The 16,531-nt window shown below is 36.6% G+C and overlaps 1 protein-coding gene across 4 annotated transcripts in view; it reads left to right on the top strand.

Annotated features, from left to right (window-relative positions):
• The window catches only part of znf280d (zinc finger protein 280D), a 127,623-nt gene that overhangs the window by 42,272 nt on the left and 68,820 nt on the right, over window positions 1-16,531 (top strand). For all 4 annotated transcript variants that reach the window (XM_072564999.1, XM_072564998.1, XM_072564996.1 and 1 more), the window contains exons 3-5: window positions 6,935-7,027; window positions 7,237-7,367; window positions 8,477-8,606. In XM_072564999.1, coding sequence (XP_072421100.1) covers window positions 6,935-7,027; window positions 7,237-7,367; window positions 8,477-8,606 — 354 coding nt within the window. The remainder of the gene's footprint in view (window positions 1-6,934; window positions 7,028-7,236; window positions 7,368-8,476; window positions 8,607-16,531) is intronic.

The raw sequence follows: 16,531 nt of genomic DNA, 5'->3' as shown, positions 1-16,531 counted from the left end.
ACAGGGTGCAGGGTGGGAGGAGGTGTAATCTAGGTAGCTGTGGGAGTCGGTCGGTTTGTAGTAAATGTCTGTGTTGAGTTGGTTGCCTGAGATAGGAATGGAGAGGTCTAGGAAGGGGAGGGAGGAGTCTGAGATGGTCCAGGTAAATTTGAGGTTGGGGTGGAAGGTGTTAGTAAAGTGGATGACCTGTTCAACGTCCTCGTGGGAGCACGAGGTAGCGCCAATACAATCATCAATGTGGGGGGGTGGTACCAGTGTAGCTGCGGACGATGGATTGTTCCACATATCTGATGAAGAGGCAGGCATAACTGGGGCCCATGCGGGTGCCCATGGCTACTCCTTTGGTTTGGAGGAAGTGGGAGGATTGGAAGGAGAAGTTGTTCCTGAAGAAGAGCTTTTGCCCAAAACGTTAATTTCGAAGCTCCTTGGATGCTGCCTGAACTGCTGTGCTCTTCCAGCACCACTAATCCAGAGTGAGGACCAGTTCAGTCAGTCGAAGGAGGGTGTCAGTGGAAGGGTACAATTATGCACCACCATAAACCTCAACTGAAGAGAAGAAATGATGCAGCTCAAAAAAAATACTATCTGGTTCTGATTGCTATCTATACTCCTTTCCTATCTATCGTGGACTTAAGCATGTTAGTTATTAAATAAGTACATTGAGATTATCAGGAACCAAATTGTAGCATATTTTCTGACAGTTGTGCACACATTGTAAAATAGCATAATCCTCTGACTCACCAGGAGAAACATATCCCAAAGATCTAGTAATACTGGATAATATACAGTGCTTCGTCAAGTAAAACTGCTAAAAATAGCATGTCATCCAACTCAGTCATAAGAGATATTAATGGACTATAATCATCTCACAATTTTAAAAAAGTAAGTCTTTGATAAAACACACATTAAAACTGTCATTCCTTCATCAAATTCTAGTTTTGTTCAGCAGTAAAGTTGGGGTTGGCTACTTTTTTTCTAGGAATACTAACTCATTACATTTTAATATGTTTTTACATTGAAGCTTTAATGCTTAATCTGATTGGTACACCAAGAATGAAAGATTTAATGGGCTGTTGCTCAGGATAGAAATTCTCTGTTGACAAGTGAGTGGTGAAGTTGGTACACCTTGTGTCACCAAACTCCTGGGCCACACTGGACCTGAATCTTTCTTTACTTTGCACATTTTGGGTTTTAACATGAATTATTTATATATCACTCATCTAATTACAGACTGTTCTTTTATCCCTTCCTGTTGTCTTTTCACCAATTGTGTTCCTCCTTCAAAGCTGTTTGTAATATTGCTTGGTTCTGACAAAAGGTCCTTTTACTCTTCCTTTTTCCAAAGATGATGCTTGACTTGCTGTATTGCTTCAGAAATGTTTGATTTATTTCAGATTTTAACAATTGCGCTTTTTAAAGAGAAAGGTAGATTTGTCATCCTAAGAAGTATAACTTTTGTGTTGTAGATTTAGCTGCACTAAATTCAGACTAAGCTGCATCATTTGGCACTTCTGTCACTGTTTACTGATTTAATTTCTTTCTGCTGTTTTCTTTTGAGGGAGAAGAAATAATTATAGTTATAATCTATAATGACAATAAAGCTCGGGAACATATTTTCTTCCCACTTATTCATCTTCCTGAGTGATGGTTATTTTATTTTGACAGTTGAGTTTGAAGATGTCATCTCAAAATGTGATTTCCAGCTCACAGTGTAGCTGTATGATTTTTCTGCACTGCATTCACCTGGATATGTAGTAAGTTCTCTTGCAAGAAAGTTTTCCTATGGGAACAGATTAAAAGTCGGTGAACTGTATAGAAAATATTTGATGTATTGCCAAAATGATAACACTTCCATGTTATCAGGGCAACATTTGACATCAGTCTACACTGAACCTTAGCGTTTCCACTGGTACAAAATAGAGAATTTCCCTGAGGAGTTCGTAGTTATACAAGTGAAGCCTCTGTGAGAATTTTGACATGCTGGGTTAGAATACCTCTACCACATTAAGCATCGAGGCATCCTACGAGTTCAAGTTGGCATTTCATTCAGAAATGAGAACATTAATTCTTGGTCAGTGAGACCTCTGTGTCAAGTCTTGAAATTACCAATTTCTGTCAGCATTAGTTTAAATTCACTCTTAAGAGTACCTGGAATGTCATTTAAAAAAAAAGATTGAAGTTGGAAAATGCTTTGTCATCGCTGCTGTTGATCTTTCTGCTGTTGCAGTATTGTCATCAAGTATTAATCAGCTGTGTAATAATGGAAAGGTCAGATTTTTGGCCACTTAATGTATAAAACTAAATTTAAAATTATTCAGCTTCACAAGGATTTTGTCCCTGCAAAGATGAATTGTTTATTGCCAGCATGTTTTGAAGTACACAATATGTGGATAAAGTGCTGATGGAGTTCTGACTGTGGGCAATAACAGACCAATTTGAAATAATGAGTAGCACTACATTTAAGCTATATTGATTTAAATCTGTTGATAGGATATAAGAGACTACCTTTATGAACTGTTTATGTTTTATGAAGAAAGTTTAGAGTTTTCTTGTCGAAGGATGAGCTGTGAGAAGATGCCAATGGGATTGACTCAGTGAATCTATTTTGGTGTTTGCATTATTCTGTATGTTTGTTTCTCCCAGATTAAAATTGTTTGCTCCTCACATTAGACTCCTCAATTTGGGACAATAGCTTCATCTTGTCTATAAGAATGTAAGCGGTCTTAGATAATTTAGCCATGATGTGGAGGAGCTGGTGTTGGACTGGATGGACAGAGTTAAAAATCTCACAACACCAAGTTATAGTTCAACAGGTTTATTTGGAAGCACTAACTTTTGGAGTGGTAGCTGTGGAACAGGTTCATAGGACACAGAATTTATAGCAAAATGTTAGTGTCATGCAACTGAACTGATATATTGAACAAACCAAGACAGCAATTTAGATTTGTTCAATATATCATTTTAGTTGCATGATACTGTAATTGTTTGCTCTAAATTCTGTGACTTGTCATCCTGTTCCACAGCTCCCTGACAAATGAGCAGTGCTCCGGAAGCTAGTGCTTCCAAATAAACCTGTTGGACTATAATCTGGCATTGTGTGATTTTTAACTTCGATAATGTAAGCTGATTTGTACGGTTTGTATTTCGGATGTTTCCAAGAAGGCCTAAGGAGTGGATTGTGAACCTGCAGAAAATATTATACCTGCTAGCCATTTTAAAGGCATGTATGTGGGGAAAAAGGAATGTTGTATTCAAATGTTAATCAATGCAGTGTTTTAGTGGAGAGAAAAAAGATAAAAATATAAGATGTTCAGAAAAAATAATGTTTTCAGCTGCACTGAGATTCTACAGTACATACTGTAATGCTGATACTACAGTGCATTATCTGAGTCCAGAAGAGACATTGAATTGAAAGAAGAGATTTCTAATTATTGTCAGAGTTGTAAGGATTTAGAGAGTTCATAACTAAGAATTATAATCAATATTATGACCAAACTCTTGATGAAGGAAAACAAAAGACTGAGTATGTATTGGCAAGAAACTTAATAGAAGCTTTTACTATCTGCTTTTAAGTGCCTAACATATAAAGAAATGTTTAAAATTAAATGCTGCTCCCTTGGAAGCAAAGCTGAGGCAAAATTATAATGGAAATTAAGGCAATGACGGGTGTTAAGCATATACTAAGTATCTATCTCAAGTTAGACTCCACTTTCAAGGAGCTATGAACCTGCAGTCCAAGGTTTCTTTGTTCAGCAACACTCCCTAGGATCTTAGCATTAAGTGTATAAGTCCTGCTGAGATTTGCTTTCCCAAAATGCAGCACCTCCCATTTATCTGAATTAAACTCCATCTGCCATTCCTCAGCCCATTGGCCCATTTGGTCAAGATTCTGTTGTAATCTGATAGCACATTGATATTGAATCCAGGGAATTCAGAAGAAGTCTGGGATATTCCTCATGATTGAAAAGTAGAAAACATAACCCTGTATTTGAGAAAGGATGGAGAGAGAAAACCCAAACTATAGACTGATTAGCCTATAGTAGGATAGTGGAGACTACTTTTATGAACGGTTTGTGATTTGTGATGCAAGTTTAAGAGTTTCCTGGTGTCCAAGTCTATTATTAGGGGCATGTTCAAGAAGCTCTTGGATAATCATTATATGATTGGACCAAGTAAACATGTAACTGTCAGAAAAATCAAGTTTAACAAATCTGTATATCCTCAAAAACACTGAAACTAGTTGGCCTCAGTCATTTACAATCTATATTAATGCTGTGGATGATAGTTGAACTGTAATATAAACAGGCTTGCTGATGAGAAGGTGGAAAACTAAGCTATGATTCGGATGTACAGAGGTTGCACAGGGATTTAAACAGATTAATTAAGTGGGCAGCAAAATGACAGATGGTACACAATATTGTCAAATGTGAAGTTTCCCCATTTTGAATGGAAAAGTGGAAAAACAAGTTTTAAGATAGTGAGAGACTTGAATATATTGGTATTTAGAGGAAGCCAAGTGCTGTTGAGAGACTGTGGTTTTGTGCAGTTATATCGAGCGATTCGGAAAAGATACGACATATTGACTTTTTATTATCAAAGTTTGGATTATAATTGTGAAGTTTGATCAAATTCCTTGGGGAAGCCACACTTGGTTACCGTTACAGTTTTGGTGTCCTTAACATAAAAAAGGCCCTTACTTGCCCTGGAATAAATGCAACAGAGCTTCACTGGACTGGTTATTGGATGAAAGGTTTCTCTGATGTGGAAATATTTAGTAGACTTATGTTCCCTAGAATTTAGAAAGTTGTTGTGGTTTAATTGCAACATTGACAATTCTTGAAAACTTATCTAGCTTGCTAGGGTAGATAATCTGAACAAAGTGCTGGAAATACTCAGCAGGTCTGTTGGGTGAGTGAGTGATAAAGATCAATTTAGTCTGCTGTCATTTTATGTTCCTCGTGCTTGTAATTGTAGAAATTCAGAATTCAATTAAAAATTGTCAGCATACCCAATTTCCATTTGCAGTGATGATCACCATCATTGTATAGAACAGGTCCTCCAAATTTGGTCATGATCTGATAAATTTCTCTTGAGCTCATTAAATATGCCCATAGAGTGGTTGCAATGTTTAGAAGCCAATAGCTGACCACAGGTGAACCATAGAAATCCAGACGTAGTCAACTTGGCAGTAAATTGTTTTTAAATTCTTGACTCAAATTTTGCAACTACTTTTTCTTGAAGAATTGGAATGTGAGTTCCAAATTTAAGTGATACTGCACGCTATAAAGTTAATAGTTTTATAATCAGTTACAAGAGGTTTGAGTCGCAACCTAAAAAGAAGTTAATATTCAAGGCATATTGTTTTAGGCCTCTTGGCAAAAGCTTGTTTTCCATATCAACCTTTTTATATTGCTCAGGCAAGTGACATCCACGTATAGGAAAGGTTATAAATTGTATTGAAAAGGAATTTAAAGATGTAGGCTTGCTGACAGTAACCATTTCTTGATTTTGCATTAATATAAAATCAGTTCCAACTAAATCTGTGAAACCAGTGGTTTCTTTGCTGGGTAACCTATCCAGATTTTTATGCATTGATTAACTTCAGTACTGAGCTTGTTGTGATCATGCCATGAGGGCAGAGTACAGCTGCGTTCTTGCTGCTACTTTTTCCACAGTTGACATACTAACATTGAATGGAACACTAATCCACGGGTACAAGATGGTTATTATCTTATGTCAGATATGAACAAAAGTACAAGAAAGCTATGACATTAGCTCCCCCAGATCAGAGCCTAAACAAACCTGTGTGTCTAGCCAAAATAACATTAATGTGTTTTCAACTGCATTAATTGTGGAGGAGAGAAAAGGCTGCCTCCTTCTTCATATGTTTGGATATGAATGCAAACCTCTGTTTGATCATCTTAAGGGTCACAAGACCAGTGTCTTGGCTTGCCTTCTGGCCACTGTGGATAATGAGTTGGTGCCTCTTGAGAGAGGTCTTATGCCTATGTTCCCTTGTTTAAGAACAAAGTAAAATTTTCCCTGTCTCCTGATTTTTCTTTCCTTGGGTTCAGTGTTTTTCCAAATTTGCATCTTAATTATGACAATAAATTTACTCATCCTTGAAAGCTGTCCAAAATTGAGAATTTAAAACTTCTTATATTGGAGCCTCCATTGTTGACTTTAGGATTGACTACTTAAATGACGAAATCATGGTACCATAAGTTTACTTATCTAAAATACAAGGCAGAATTGAAGCATCATTTTGACTCTGTATCGTACACACAGTAACTCATGAAGTTTGAACATGGCTAAGACAGCTATCATTAAGTATCAGCGACAAAAAGGATAATGAAGAACCTCTTAAAATGCTGCAGTTCTTCAGTGACTAAAACTAAAGTGTGCATTAAAGCTCTTGCAGTTATTCCACAGCAACTCCCAGTAAGGTTTCATTGAACAGAAGATTACCAGATGGAGCCGTCCTCCTATATTTACTAAGCATGCTTGAATAAGTTTAACTGGAACACACAAAACAAATTTTATCTCCCTCCTAGATTTGTTCCACAATGGGTCATAAATTAAGAAAATTGATTAACTAAATCTTATGTGTAATGGTTCTTATCTTTCAAATGAGAGGCAATTCTACCAAAAGTAAACCCTTTCATCCCATCTACAAGCACTTTTATAGTACAGTTTCTGGGAGTTAGTGGTAAATTTCTTAATCTGAATATTGTGTAGTAAACCGTTCAAAGCCACCCTTGTTTTCCCTACTTTCTGAAATCTTGATTTTTTTTCAGATCGTGAGAAAAATCAGGAGAGACGTGACAATAAAATTTTGAAGGATAATAATTTGTCATATTTTGAATTTCTCCAGATCCTTCAAATTTCTCCTTAGAAGATTACTTATTATTTCTATCTCCTTTTTGCTTCCAAGGTAATAAAACAGAAGGCACTACGTTTAATTTGACACAGCAAGGAGGAATGCAGAATGGACTTAGCAGAGGCATGTTGGTCTCCTTTAGCAGTGGTAAGAGATACTGAAGTGATTGTTTTGGTGTCTAAATTTAGTTCTGAGACACTATTTGTAATTAAACTTGTTTGTTTCTGTAAAACAACAGTGCTATTTAGTTTAGAAAAATGGGTGTCCTTTGCTAAATGTTTTTTAACGTGTTCATCTTTGCGGACTCATATAAATCCTCCACAATATTGAAAGTTTAAAAAGATTTATTTCTGTAGGTGCATCGTCTACAAACCAATCAATCAACCATCAGACTGCTCCATTAAATTCGAGCACAATGAGTGTGTATCAGTCAGGATCACAAACTGTGCCGGCTTCAGTAACGACACAGCCTATTGTCACAACACAGGTAATGACAAAATGGTGTAATTTGTTTACTTAAACACAGTTCAATTGACTTTAGTTTCCACTCTTAAGCATTGGAACAGTGCTGTGCAGTTCATTTTCCGTTGTCTTGAAGGAATCTGTTATTTATTTTTCGCTAGTATGATGGAATGCCTCATGATTTTTTTTTGAATTGAATAAATTAGTGTGGAATTGAAACACAGAATCTGCATTAAATTAGCAGTTAGAATGTGGAAATTGGCCAACTTGTCTACTGGTGTTTAGTTTTCCTGGAAACAAAGCAATTCTAAGCATCAAATCTAAGTACCAAAGTTTCATCAGAGGATTTTGAAGTTATTTCTAGAATGTCTTAAAGGAAATTCAGTTTTACAATTGCAGAATATCTAGTGATATATTAAAAACCTAGCATTTGAATTCATTACAGTTAAGCCAAATTCTATATTGAATAAAGATTTCTGTTGAGGATTAATTGACACACAACTGTCAATTGTAAATTGAGAAAGGTTGCTGTGTAGGAATATATTGTTGAGATCTGATGTTTCGTACATAACCTCACCCAGTTCTCTGCACTGATACTAATTGTAATACCTCAATCTGTTGTTCAAAGCAAACCAGAAGTCAGATTTGAGAATTGGGTATAATTTGCATATTTTTCATAGGAATGTTTGTGTTTGGAATTCTCTTCTTCAGGTAGCAGTGAAGTCATAGGGAATATTCAAGACTGAGTTAGACAGGAAAGGGGAGTCAAAGTCACAATCAGATGAACCATGGTGGTGTGGGATTGATGGACCGAATAGCAGATTCCTCCTATTTCCTGTGGTGTTGTCCGACAAGGGAGTATGATACCAGGGTGTTTTAAGTACATTGGCTTGCAAATCAACAGATTAGTGAATAATTGATATTTAACTGAGAATTTGTAATTCCATTGAAGAGTAGTTTTGGATTGTTATACTGTACAGACCTTTGAGTAACTGATTCTGCCAGCTGGTGACCATTTTCCACATTTTTATCTGGGTGAAATTACTTTTGATGGAAGCACCTCACATGTTCAGTTTTTATTCTTAATTTTGAAAAACTAATTTGATTTTATTGAAGAACTTTCCTTTCTGCTAGGGTTTCGCTGCTAAAGATGTGGATTTACCAACGACTGTGTCTCAGAGTTCAGGTGGAGTAGGATACAATGCAAGACAGAATCCAAGTCTAAGTCGCTATCAAAACAGACCAGCTGTTTCTGTGCTTTCCGGTATGCTTTCCGGTTTGAGATCTTTAATTTCTGTTTTTCTTCAGCAATTTTTATTTTAACCATAGAAGTTGTAATTGATCAAGAAGATCTCTATGAGCAGTATTTTTACTAGAATGTAACATTAATTTGCTACCATTCAGCCAATTGATTACATTCGCCATATCTCATCAAATTAAGCCCTGAAGAAAGCTAACTAGCAGAAGAGGAAAACTATATGATTAAACTTAATTTGTCTCTCAGGCAGCCCGAGACTCACTGCCTCCTTTGTTGCATTTAATTTTTTGCCAAATTGTCTTAAGAATCTTTCTTCCATCACTATGCTTCGAAGTTGGTTTTAAATATTTTTCACTCCCTTTATGAAGAAGAGTCGTGCAATACTGGTCATGAACTTATTGTTTACAAATTTAAATGCTGCTGCCTTTGGCTCTACACTTGTTAAACTCATATTCTTGATAGTTTCCCATAAAATGTTGCAACCATCTCTGATGTCTCCTTTACAGATTGGAAAATCTACGATTTAACCTATCTTTTCTTATTACCCAGATTCATGAGACTAGGGATTCACCTTCTTGCTCTTCTTTGTACTGCTTTCAGTTTTGAAAGGTCTTCCATTTTCATTTCAATGATCAGAACTGAGCATAGTACTTGAGGTTGTTTTTATTGGAGCATTGTGCAATTTGGTCATGAATTCCTCTGATTTGTATTCTAATATTTTAATTCTGTTGGCTTGGGACTACAGTTGGTCATGTTTAATACTGATTCAACGAGAACATTATTATTCATTCAACTTCATATTGAACTGTTTCAACACAATTCATGATGCACATTTCCTATCTTTCATGTGTGCCAAGGATCCTCCTCTATCGCACTTTGGATACTATTACTCTCACCGGTACGAGTTGTTATCTATGTTTAGGTCAATTCTGTGTCCAGACTCTCTCTTTTGTATTCCAATCTGAAGACTGTTACCGAAATTAATAGCCATTATTATGGAACATCATCTCCCATTTCCAAAATCCCTTCAGCCACATTATCCATTTCTGTTCTGTGAAGCTTCAGGAACTGTGCTTTGAGTCTGCGCTTTTCACTGATAGATTTGGGAGCACCAGCTAGAAAAGGAAGATTTATGCTTCTCTGAAATGTACATACATCCTTTATTCTTGTTGGGCCTGGAGCATAAAAACATATTTTGGTGGTTGGTTAGTTCAGTTGGCTGTTTTGTGATGCAGAATTATGCCACCAATATGAGCTCATTTCCCACACTGGCTGAGGTTACTATGCAGACACACCTTTCCAACCTCTTCCCTCACCTGAGGCATGATGACCTTGACCTGATGCGCTTTTCCAGCAACACACTCTCAACTCTGATCTTTAATAAAATGTGTTTTTTAGGATTATTTACATTTTCAGTGATGTTGTCAAGTACTTTTGAGGTAAAAGCAGGTTGAAATAAACTGTGCAGAGAATGATAGGGAAATTACAAGCTGTTTGGACAAAAGGCTGATGGTGCATTCTTGTTCAGAAATAAAGACAAGAGCACGCAGACAACAACAGAGTCTTCAACTCTGCAAAAATCATTCATCAGATGATCTCCAGCATCTGGAGACCTCACTATCTTCAAGTTACACCACCTCCAGTTGTGTCTCTCTAATGAGAGACCAGCCTTTTGGTCTGGTAGGACTGTAGTGACTTTAACTTCAAATACAATGTGTTTGCATTGATATTTTCCACGCCCCTCAGCATGTTTAAAATCTGGATCAGGTTCCTATCAATCATTTCTCCACAACTTCAGTTTCTGAGCCTGCCCTGTCCAACAGGTGACATAGTAGAGGTGGATAATGCAAAGCTGCCGACATTATTCCAAGTCTGATCTCAGTGTGGTGTTGGAAAAGCACAGCAAGTCATACAGCAGCCAAGGAGCAGGAGAATTCACTCTTCATCATGGCTTATCTCCAAAATGTCGATTCTCCTGCTCCTGAGGAGGCTGCCTGACCTGTGCTTTTCCAGCACCACACACTCGACCGATCTTCAGCATCTATGGTCCTTGCTTTCTCCAATTCTGACCTCGCTATTGATTATGCAGGATTATTTGAATTTGTATTAAAGTGCTTTTGAGATGAATTGTAGTGATTAACTTTGCGGATTCAAGCTTCACACTTTAAAGTTAATTCCTTTTCCAGATATTTTGAGCGTCATCTTAGTTATGCACTCATGAACTGTATCTCTACTTTCAAGTGTCTAATGCTGTAACTTTTATTTGCATTAAGATTAATTTTGTTCTTTAGGCCATGTGCAGAATTAGTTCCTTTTTTTGACTGGTGTTGTTCTTGGTTATGTTCAAAATCTGGTCAAATGACTATCATTTCAGAATATTAAAACAGGAGCAGCACTGTCATGTTTAAGAATCATGTAAGCTGCACAGGACTCCAGTTAGAATGTTGCAAAATTCCACTCAATCCATCTCCCTTTCCATGTAAACGTTTTGTATTTTAATTTTGATTTTTATTGTTGTTCACAAAATATATGGTTAGATAATCATTTGTTAATTCCTTTGATGGAATGATCTTTGACTTGAAATTTGAAATATATTTTCAATTGCAACACGTGCTATTGTACAAACTCATGTGAGGTTACTTTTGGAGGAAACTGTTCTACCTTTGAAAACACAATGAGGATTTTTGTAGCCCAATGTAATAGTGGTTATTCCAGTGTTTTCAGTCAGATTTTAAGTAACCAAGACTGTATTTTGAAAGCAGATTTGTTATGTTCCTGTTTGAAACTTGTACTTGTGGATCTTTGTCGACTGTGCCGATCTTTCCACTTAAACTGGAATTGGAATTTCCCATGATTAATGCGCCATAATTTGCTGCACTCTCTTTTCTTCTTCATTTTGAGCAGGTTATTTAATCACCCCTGATAACTAATTGAGGGCAAAATTGCTTGTGTTGTGACCACCTTTTTGATTATTACAATCAGTACTACTATTATTGTATTTAACTTTGGTAAAACATTGTTTCTTTTTAACTCCAAATTTATCCAGTTGTAATATGTTTTTGTGACAGATATCAATAGTATTGTCATTTTTACCTCCAGTGGCATGGCAACATTTAATTGAACTTTTGTTTTTGAAGTTTAGAACATTTACATTTAATTCAAAGTGTGATTTTGTTTAACAGTTGTGGGAGAAGATCATGCACTTCACAAATTTTAGATAACATTAGTATGCTTCATTGTTTTGGAATATTTGTGGAATAAATTTTAATTAGTATCACCAACATTGATTTTTGAGTTTATATATCATAATCAACAAGTTTTGACCGAAAAGTATTGATTAGACATTTTGGTTGCTGAGACTTGCTTGTTTAGATTAGATTTCCACAGTGTGGAAACAGGCCCTTTGGCCCAACCAGTCCACACCGACCCTCCAAAGAGTAACCCACCCAGAACCATTTCCCTCTGACTAATGCACCTAGCACTGTGGGCAATTTAGCATGGCCAATTCACCTGACCTGCACATCTTTGTACTGTGGGAGGAAACTGGGGCACTCAGAGGAAACCCACGCAGACACTGGGAGAATGTGCAAACTCCACATAGACAGTTGCCCAAGGCTGGAATCGAACCTGGGACCCTGCTAACCACTGAACCACCGTGCCGGCCCAATTAATTGAAAAAGGTTTTAACAAAATTCAGAAAAGGGATTGATTTACAAGAATTGAGCCACTAAGTAGGGTGAAGGAACCTTATTGTTCTGCTTATAATTTCTCAAATATTCTCTTAACGTATGCTGTTGTCATTGACCTATGCAAGGAACTGCAATCCTGTCCGGTCTCACTTCTGTGGTCTGTCCCCCTTCTCGATGTGCTCTCAACAATGTTTCTGGAAAAAAACAAGATTATCTGGAATGAGATGAGGCAGTTAATGATTATTATTGAAAAGGACAACTGGTGATGTAAACAATGATTGCTTATCTTAACTACTTTCAGCAAAGGAGCTGTGCCAATAATTGCATTTAGATAGGGTATTCACTGGAAAATAATTTAGTATTGAGAATTATTTTTTTCTGTATGCAATCAGTGTTTTTGGACAGACAGATGCACAAGGAAAGTAATAATCTTCAAATTGATCGGTTGGATTCCTACTAGATGTTTTTTGTTTATTAAATGTACAGGTGAAGGAAATTGTCCTCTCTTCAGTGTCCAAGTCCAAGATCATTTATTACTTGTAAACTGATATATCATTATAAAATCTGAATGTTCATGAAACAATGGATCTCCTTTTAACAGCAGTGAATGTTGTTATTTTTTTCTGGTTTATCTTGATACGAGGCAAGATTTCCCAAAGTGAGGCTGGAACCCTAAGTGGGATGATGAGCTGAAAGTTTGGGATCTCTTAAGTCTGAGCCAGCTATGGCTATTGTGGAACCATTACCAAGTTATAAACAACTTCAATAATTCCTGTTTCCCCCCCCCCCCCCCCCCCCCCACCCCCAAATAAAATTGGTTTCTCAGTTCACGTTGAGAGTATTCCACAATCTTAAGGTGGGGGGGGGGGGCGGTCATGGGAAATGATTGGGAAGCACTGTACTGGAACCTTTACGATAAGCAAAACAAGTCAGTGCTAGTTTTCAGTTCTGGCCAAGGACCTCACATCATGCAAATAATTGGATTTATGTTTAAATTGACACCAAAACACCTTGTACTTCTCAAATAAAAATGAAATTTGCTGGAAAAGTTCAGCAGGTCTGGCAGCATTTGTGGAGAAAAATCGAGAGTTAAAATTTGGGTCGGCTAACCCTTCCTCAGAACTCAGAACTGCTGAGCTATTCCTGCCATTTCTGATTTTGTTTCTGATTTATAGCATCACCGATGTTTTGACTTTTGTGTTTTTTAACTCCATCTTAAACCAGTAAATCTACATTAATATTTTCCAAGTATTTTTATGCAACATCTTCTAATGGTAGGTTTTGAAAGCCTGGTTGGAGGAAAGTTGAGAGCCTTACAATGCTCATGTTAGTATTTCGTAGTTTACTCGTTGTGATAAATGCTACCAATAATGCCAAAATGATACTGAAGAATGAGGAAATATTATTTTAAGACTGAATTGTAAATATTATTGAATTGGTGATAGATAATCAACATTGTGTTCCTTTGTTTGTTTGAAAGTGAAATTTTACCTGAAAGAGCTAATGATATCAGCTTGAAAATTTAGTTTCAAACTTTGAAAGAGAGTGTACTCAGATTGTTTTTAAAAATGGACAAAATTGCTGTTGTTTGATATGTATAGTTCAGTACTTAGCAGTCAATTTATCTTTGAGTAAGATGTTTCTTCTTAGTGCACAGGAGCCACTCCTCAGTTAGGAAGAACTGGACTTTCTCAGTTAAGACCAGTTGATACTGGTAGAGCAATTCCAAATGTCAGCTGTAGTCCCTCTCAGGTGAATTTTGCTGTACTGAATGTTTCTACAAGTGCTAATAAGCAAAAGTTGGTGCAGAAAAATTCTCTAAAACCTCTTCAAACAACTCTGATCCTTAACCATGCCAGTGGAATAGGTTTAAAAAAAACATATGGAATAACTTCTCTGTTGTTAAGAGTGCAGTTCTGAACTGGAGCTCTATCACTTTGATGCATGCTTGGTTGCTGCTTTTCCCTCTTCACACAAAAAACTATTTATGATCTGCATTCTGAAATCAATAAATGCAGTTAGCATACTTGGTTTGTACCATTTGAGCTATGTGTAAATAACTAGTTTAAGATGCTAATTAAAACCTGACCAAATGCTTAGTGAACGAGCAAACTATTCTTCTAGCTCATTTGGCTTGGTGTCAGCACTTATCTGACTGTAATCCTATGAACTACAAAAATGGGCAGTCTGAAGTTTGTATGTTTCTATGAACCTGGAACAGCAATAACATTTTCTCAAGTGCAGTTAGTAACAAGATTATTTGAAATGTGCATTGTATCCATTATCTGTTTGAGTTGGTTGGTGAAGTATTGATTATGGTTGTATCATTCATTTTGGTAAATATAGTAGTCAATCTCCAGAAGGCTGAGGTTAACTCTGTGGTGATCTTCACCATTATAAGTAGTGTGGAGATGATGTTTCTAGTTTTGGAAGTAACCAAAAGTAGAGGCCTAAGGTACCATACAGGCACTATTTTGGGAGAGTATTTTACCCAGAGATTTGCTATAATGTGGAATTCTAAACCACAGGGAAGAATTTGGGCTATAGTGTTTCAAGGAAAACTAAATAAACACATGAGGGAGAAAGGAGTGGAAAGTTTGTGCGTTTATTGATTAGATTAGATTAGATGCCCTATAGTAAGGAAACAAGCCCTTTGGCCTAACAAGTCCACACTGACCCTCCGAAGACTAACCCACCGAGACGCTATATTTACCCCTAACACTATGGGTAATTTAGTATAACAATTCAACTGAACTGCACATCTTTGGATTGAGGGAGGAAACCAGAGCACCCTGAGGAAACCCACACAGACACTGGGAGAATGTGCAAACTCCACACAGACAGTTGCCCAAGGTGGGAATCAAACCCTGATCCCTAGCGTTGTGAGAGAACCTCTGCACACCTGAGAAACTTAGCTGAGAAATTCAACAAGTGATTCTAGAATTACATGATGAAACAAATCCTGTTTGTCTCTCATTTATTTGTTCAAATAGACATTGTTGGTTGACCATCAAACTCCATTTGGTGTTTAGTTGACAAAACAGCAGAGTTGTTATAGAGGTCATCACAATACAAAATAGCATTGGACTGAAAGTTCGATCAAGGGGCAGCTCTTTTTGGAGACTCAGGAAAAATATTTGTTTCTTCAATCCTATGCTTCCAAAGTGAATGTTGTGAGACAGCATTCTCCCAAATGAAGATAATCCAGTCCATGTATTGCACTGTATAAAGAGTAGCAGCCTCAAAATACAGTGCAAATCTTAAGGTATTGACAGATAAAATGCTGGTGTCACAAAAATGAATAATTATGTACACCTACTTCAAATTTACATAGCACTGAAAATAATCTCTCTATAGTTTTTTTTCATGGGTAGTTTCTGGGTTGTACTTAGATTCAAAACTTGATCTTGTACTTAAGAAGATGTCACTTGAATGTCGATTTTATGCTTAGGATCAATGTGTACTTTTTCTAGTGGACGTACATTTACTTCATACCTAAACTCACCCAAAATTAACAGGCTACTGTAAGTATGATTCAATTAGTGCATTGGAAAGCCTCACCATTATATTTTTAGTTATTTTCATTTCATGCAGTGCACTGTTAGGGAATCTCATTAAAGGCCAGAATTTGCTTCCACTCATTGCATGCTTAAGATTTCCATTTTTTTCAATTTATGTGCAATTATTTTAAATTATTAATTTCAACTTTATTCTTCTGCCGAGTTGCAAAACCAAGATATATAAGTTTGCAGTTTTCAATTTTATTGACAGTTTTAGATTAATGTCTTGATACTGGTTTTCTCCTAAATTAATTTGAAAGGAAGAACTTCTTTCCCCCCAAAAATGTGAATACTTTGGAGCCTATCTATCAGGTTGAAAAATGGAGAAATAGTCTTTGCCTAGTTTTTCAAAACTCCCAGCTGTGAGTACCAGTATATTTTGCATGGAGGAGATGTAGGTATAGCAGGACATCAGGGAATGGAAGAGAAGAGACAAATAAGACACAGTTTGAAAGAAATTTGTTCAATATTTCTGGAGGCAGGAATGGGAATGGCAAGATAAAGCAACAGAAACAGAAGAGAGACTTGGATTGCAGTGACTGAAACATTGACATCTGATTGATGGTAAGAAGAACAGAATTCCATTATCCAAAGAGTAGCATGTAAAGCTGGGAAGTTGATGACAATGCCTTAAAAGGATTAGAATTTATGAAAGGAGAATGCTAAAACAAATTTACTTGGC

Source organism: Chiloscyllium punctatum, chromosome 48 (genome assembly GCF_047496795.1).
Source record: "Chiloscyllium punctatum isolate Juve2018m chromosome 48, sChiPun1.3, whole genome shotgun sequence".
NCBI classification, from domain to species: domain Eukaryota; kingdom Metazoa; phylum Chordata; class Chondrichthyes; order Orectolobiformes; family Hemiscylliidae; genus Chiloscyllium; species Chiloscyllium punctatum.
The sequence above is the reverse complement of the archived record's forward strand: the minus strand, read 5'-3'. Positions and strand labels throughout refer to the sequence as shown.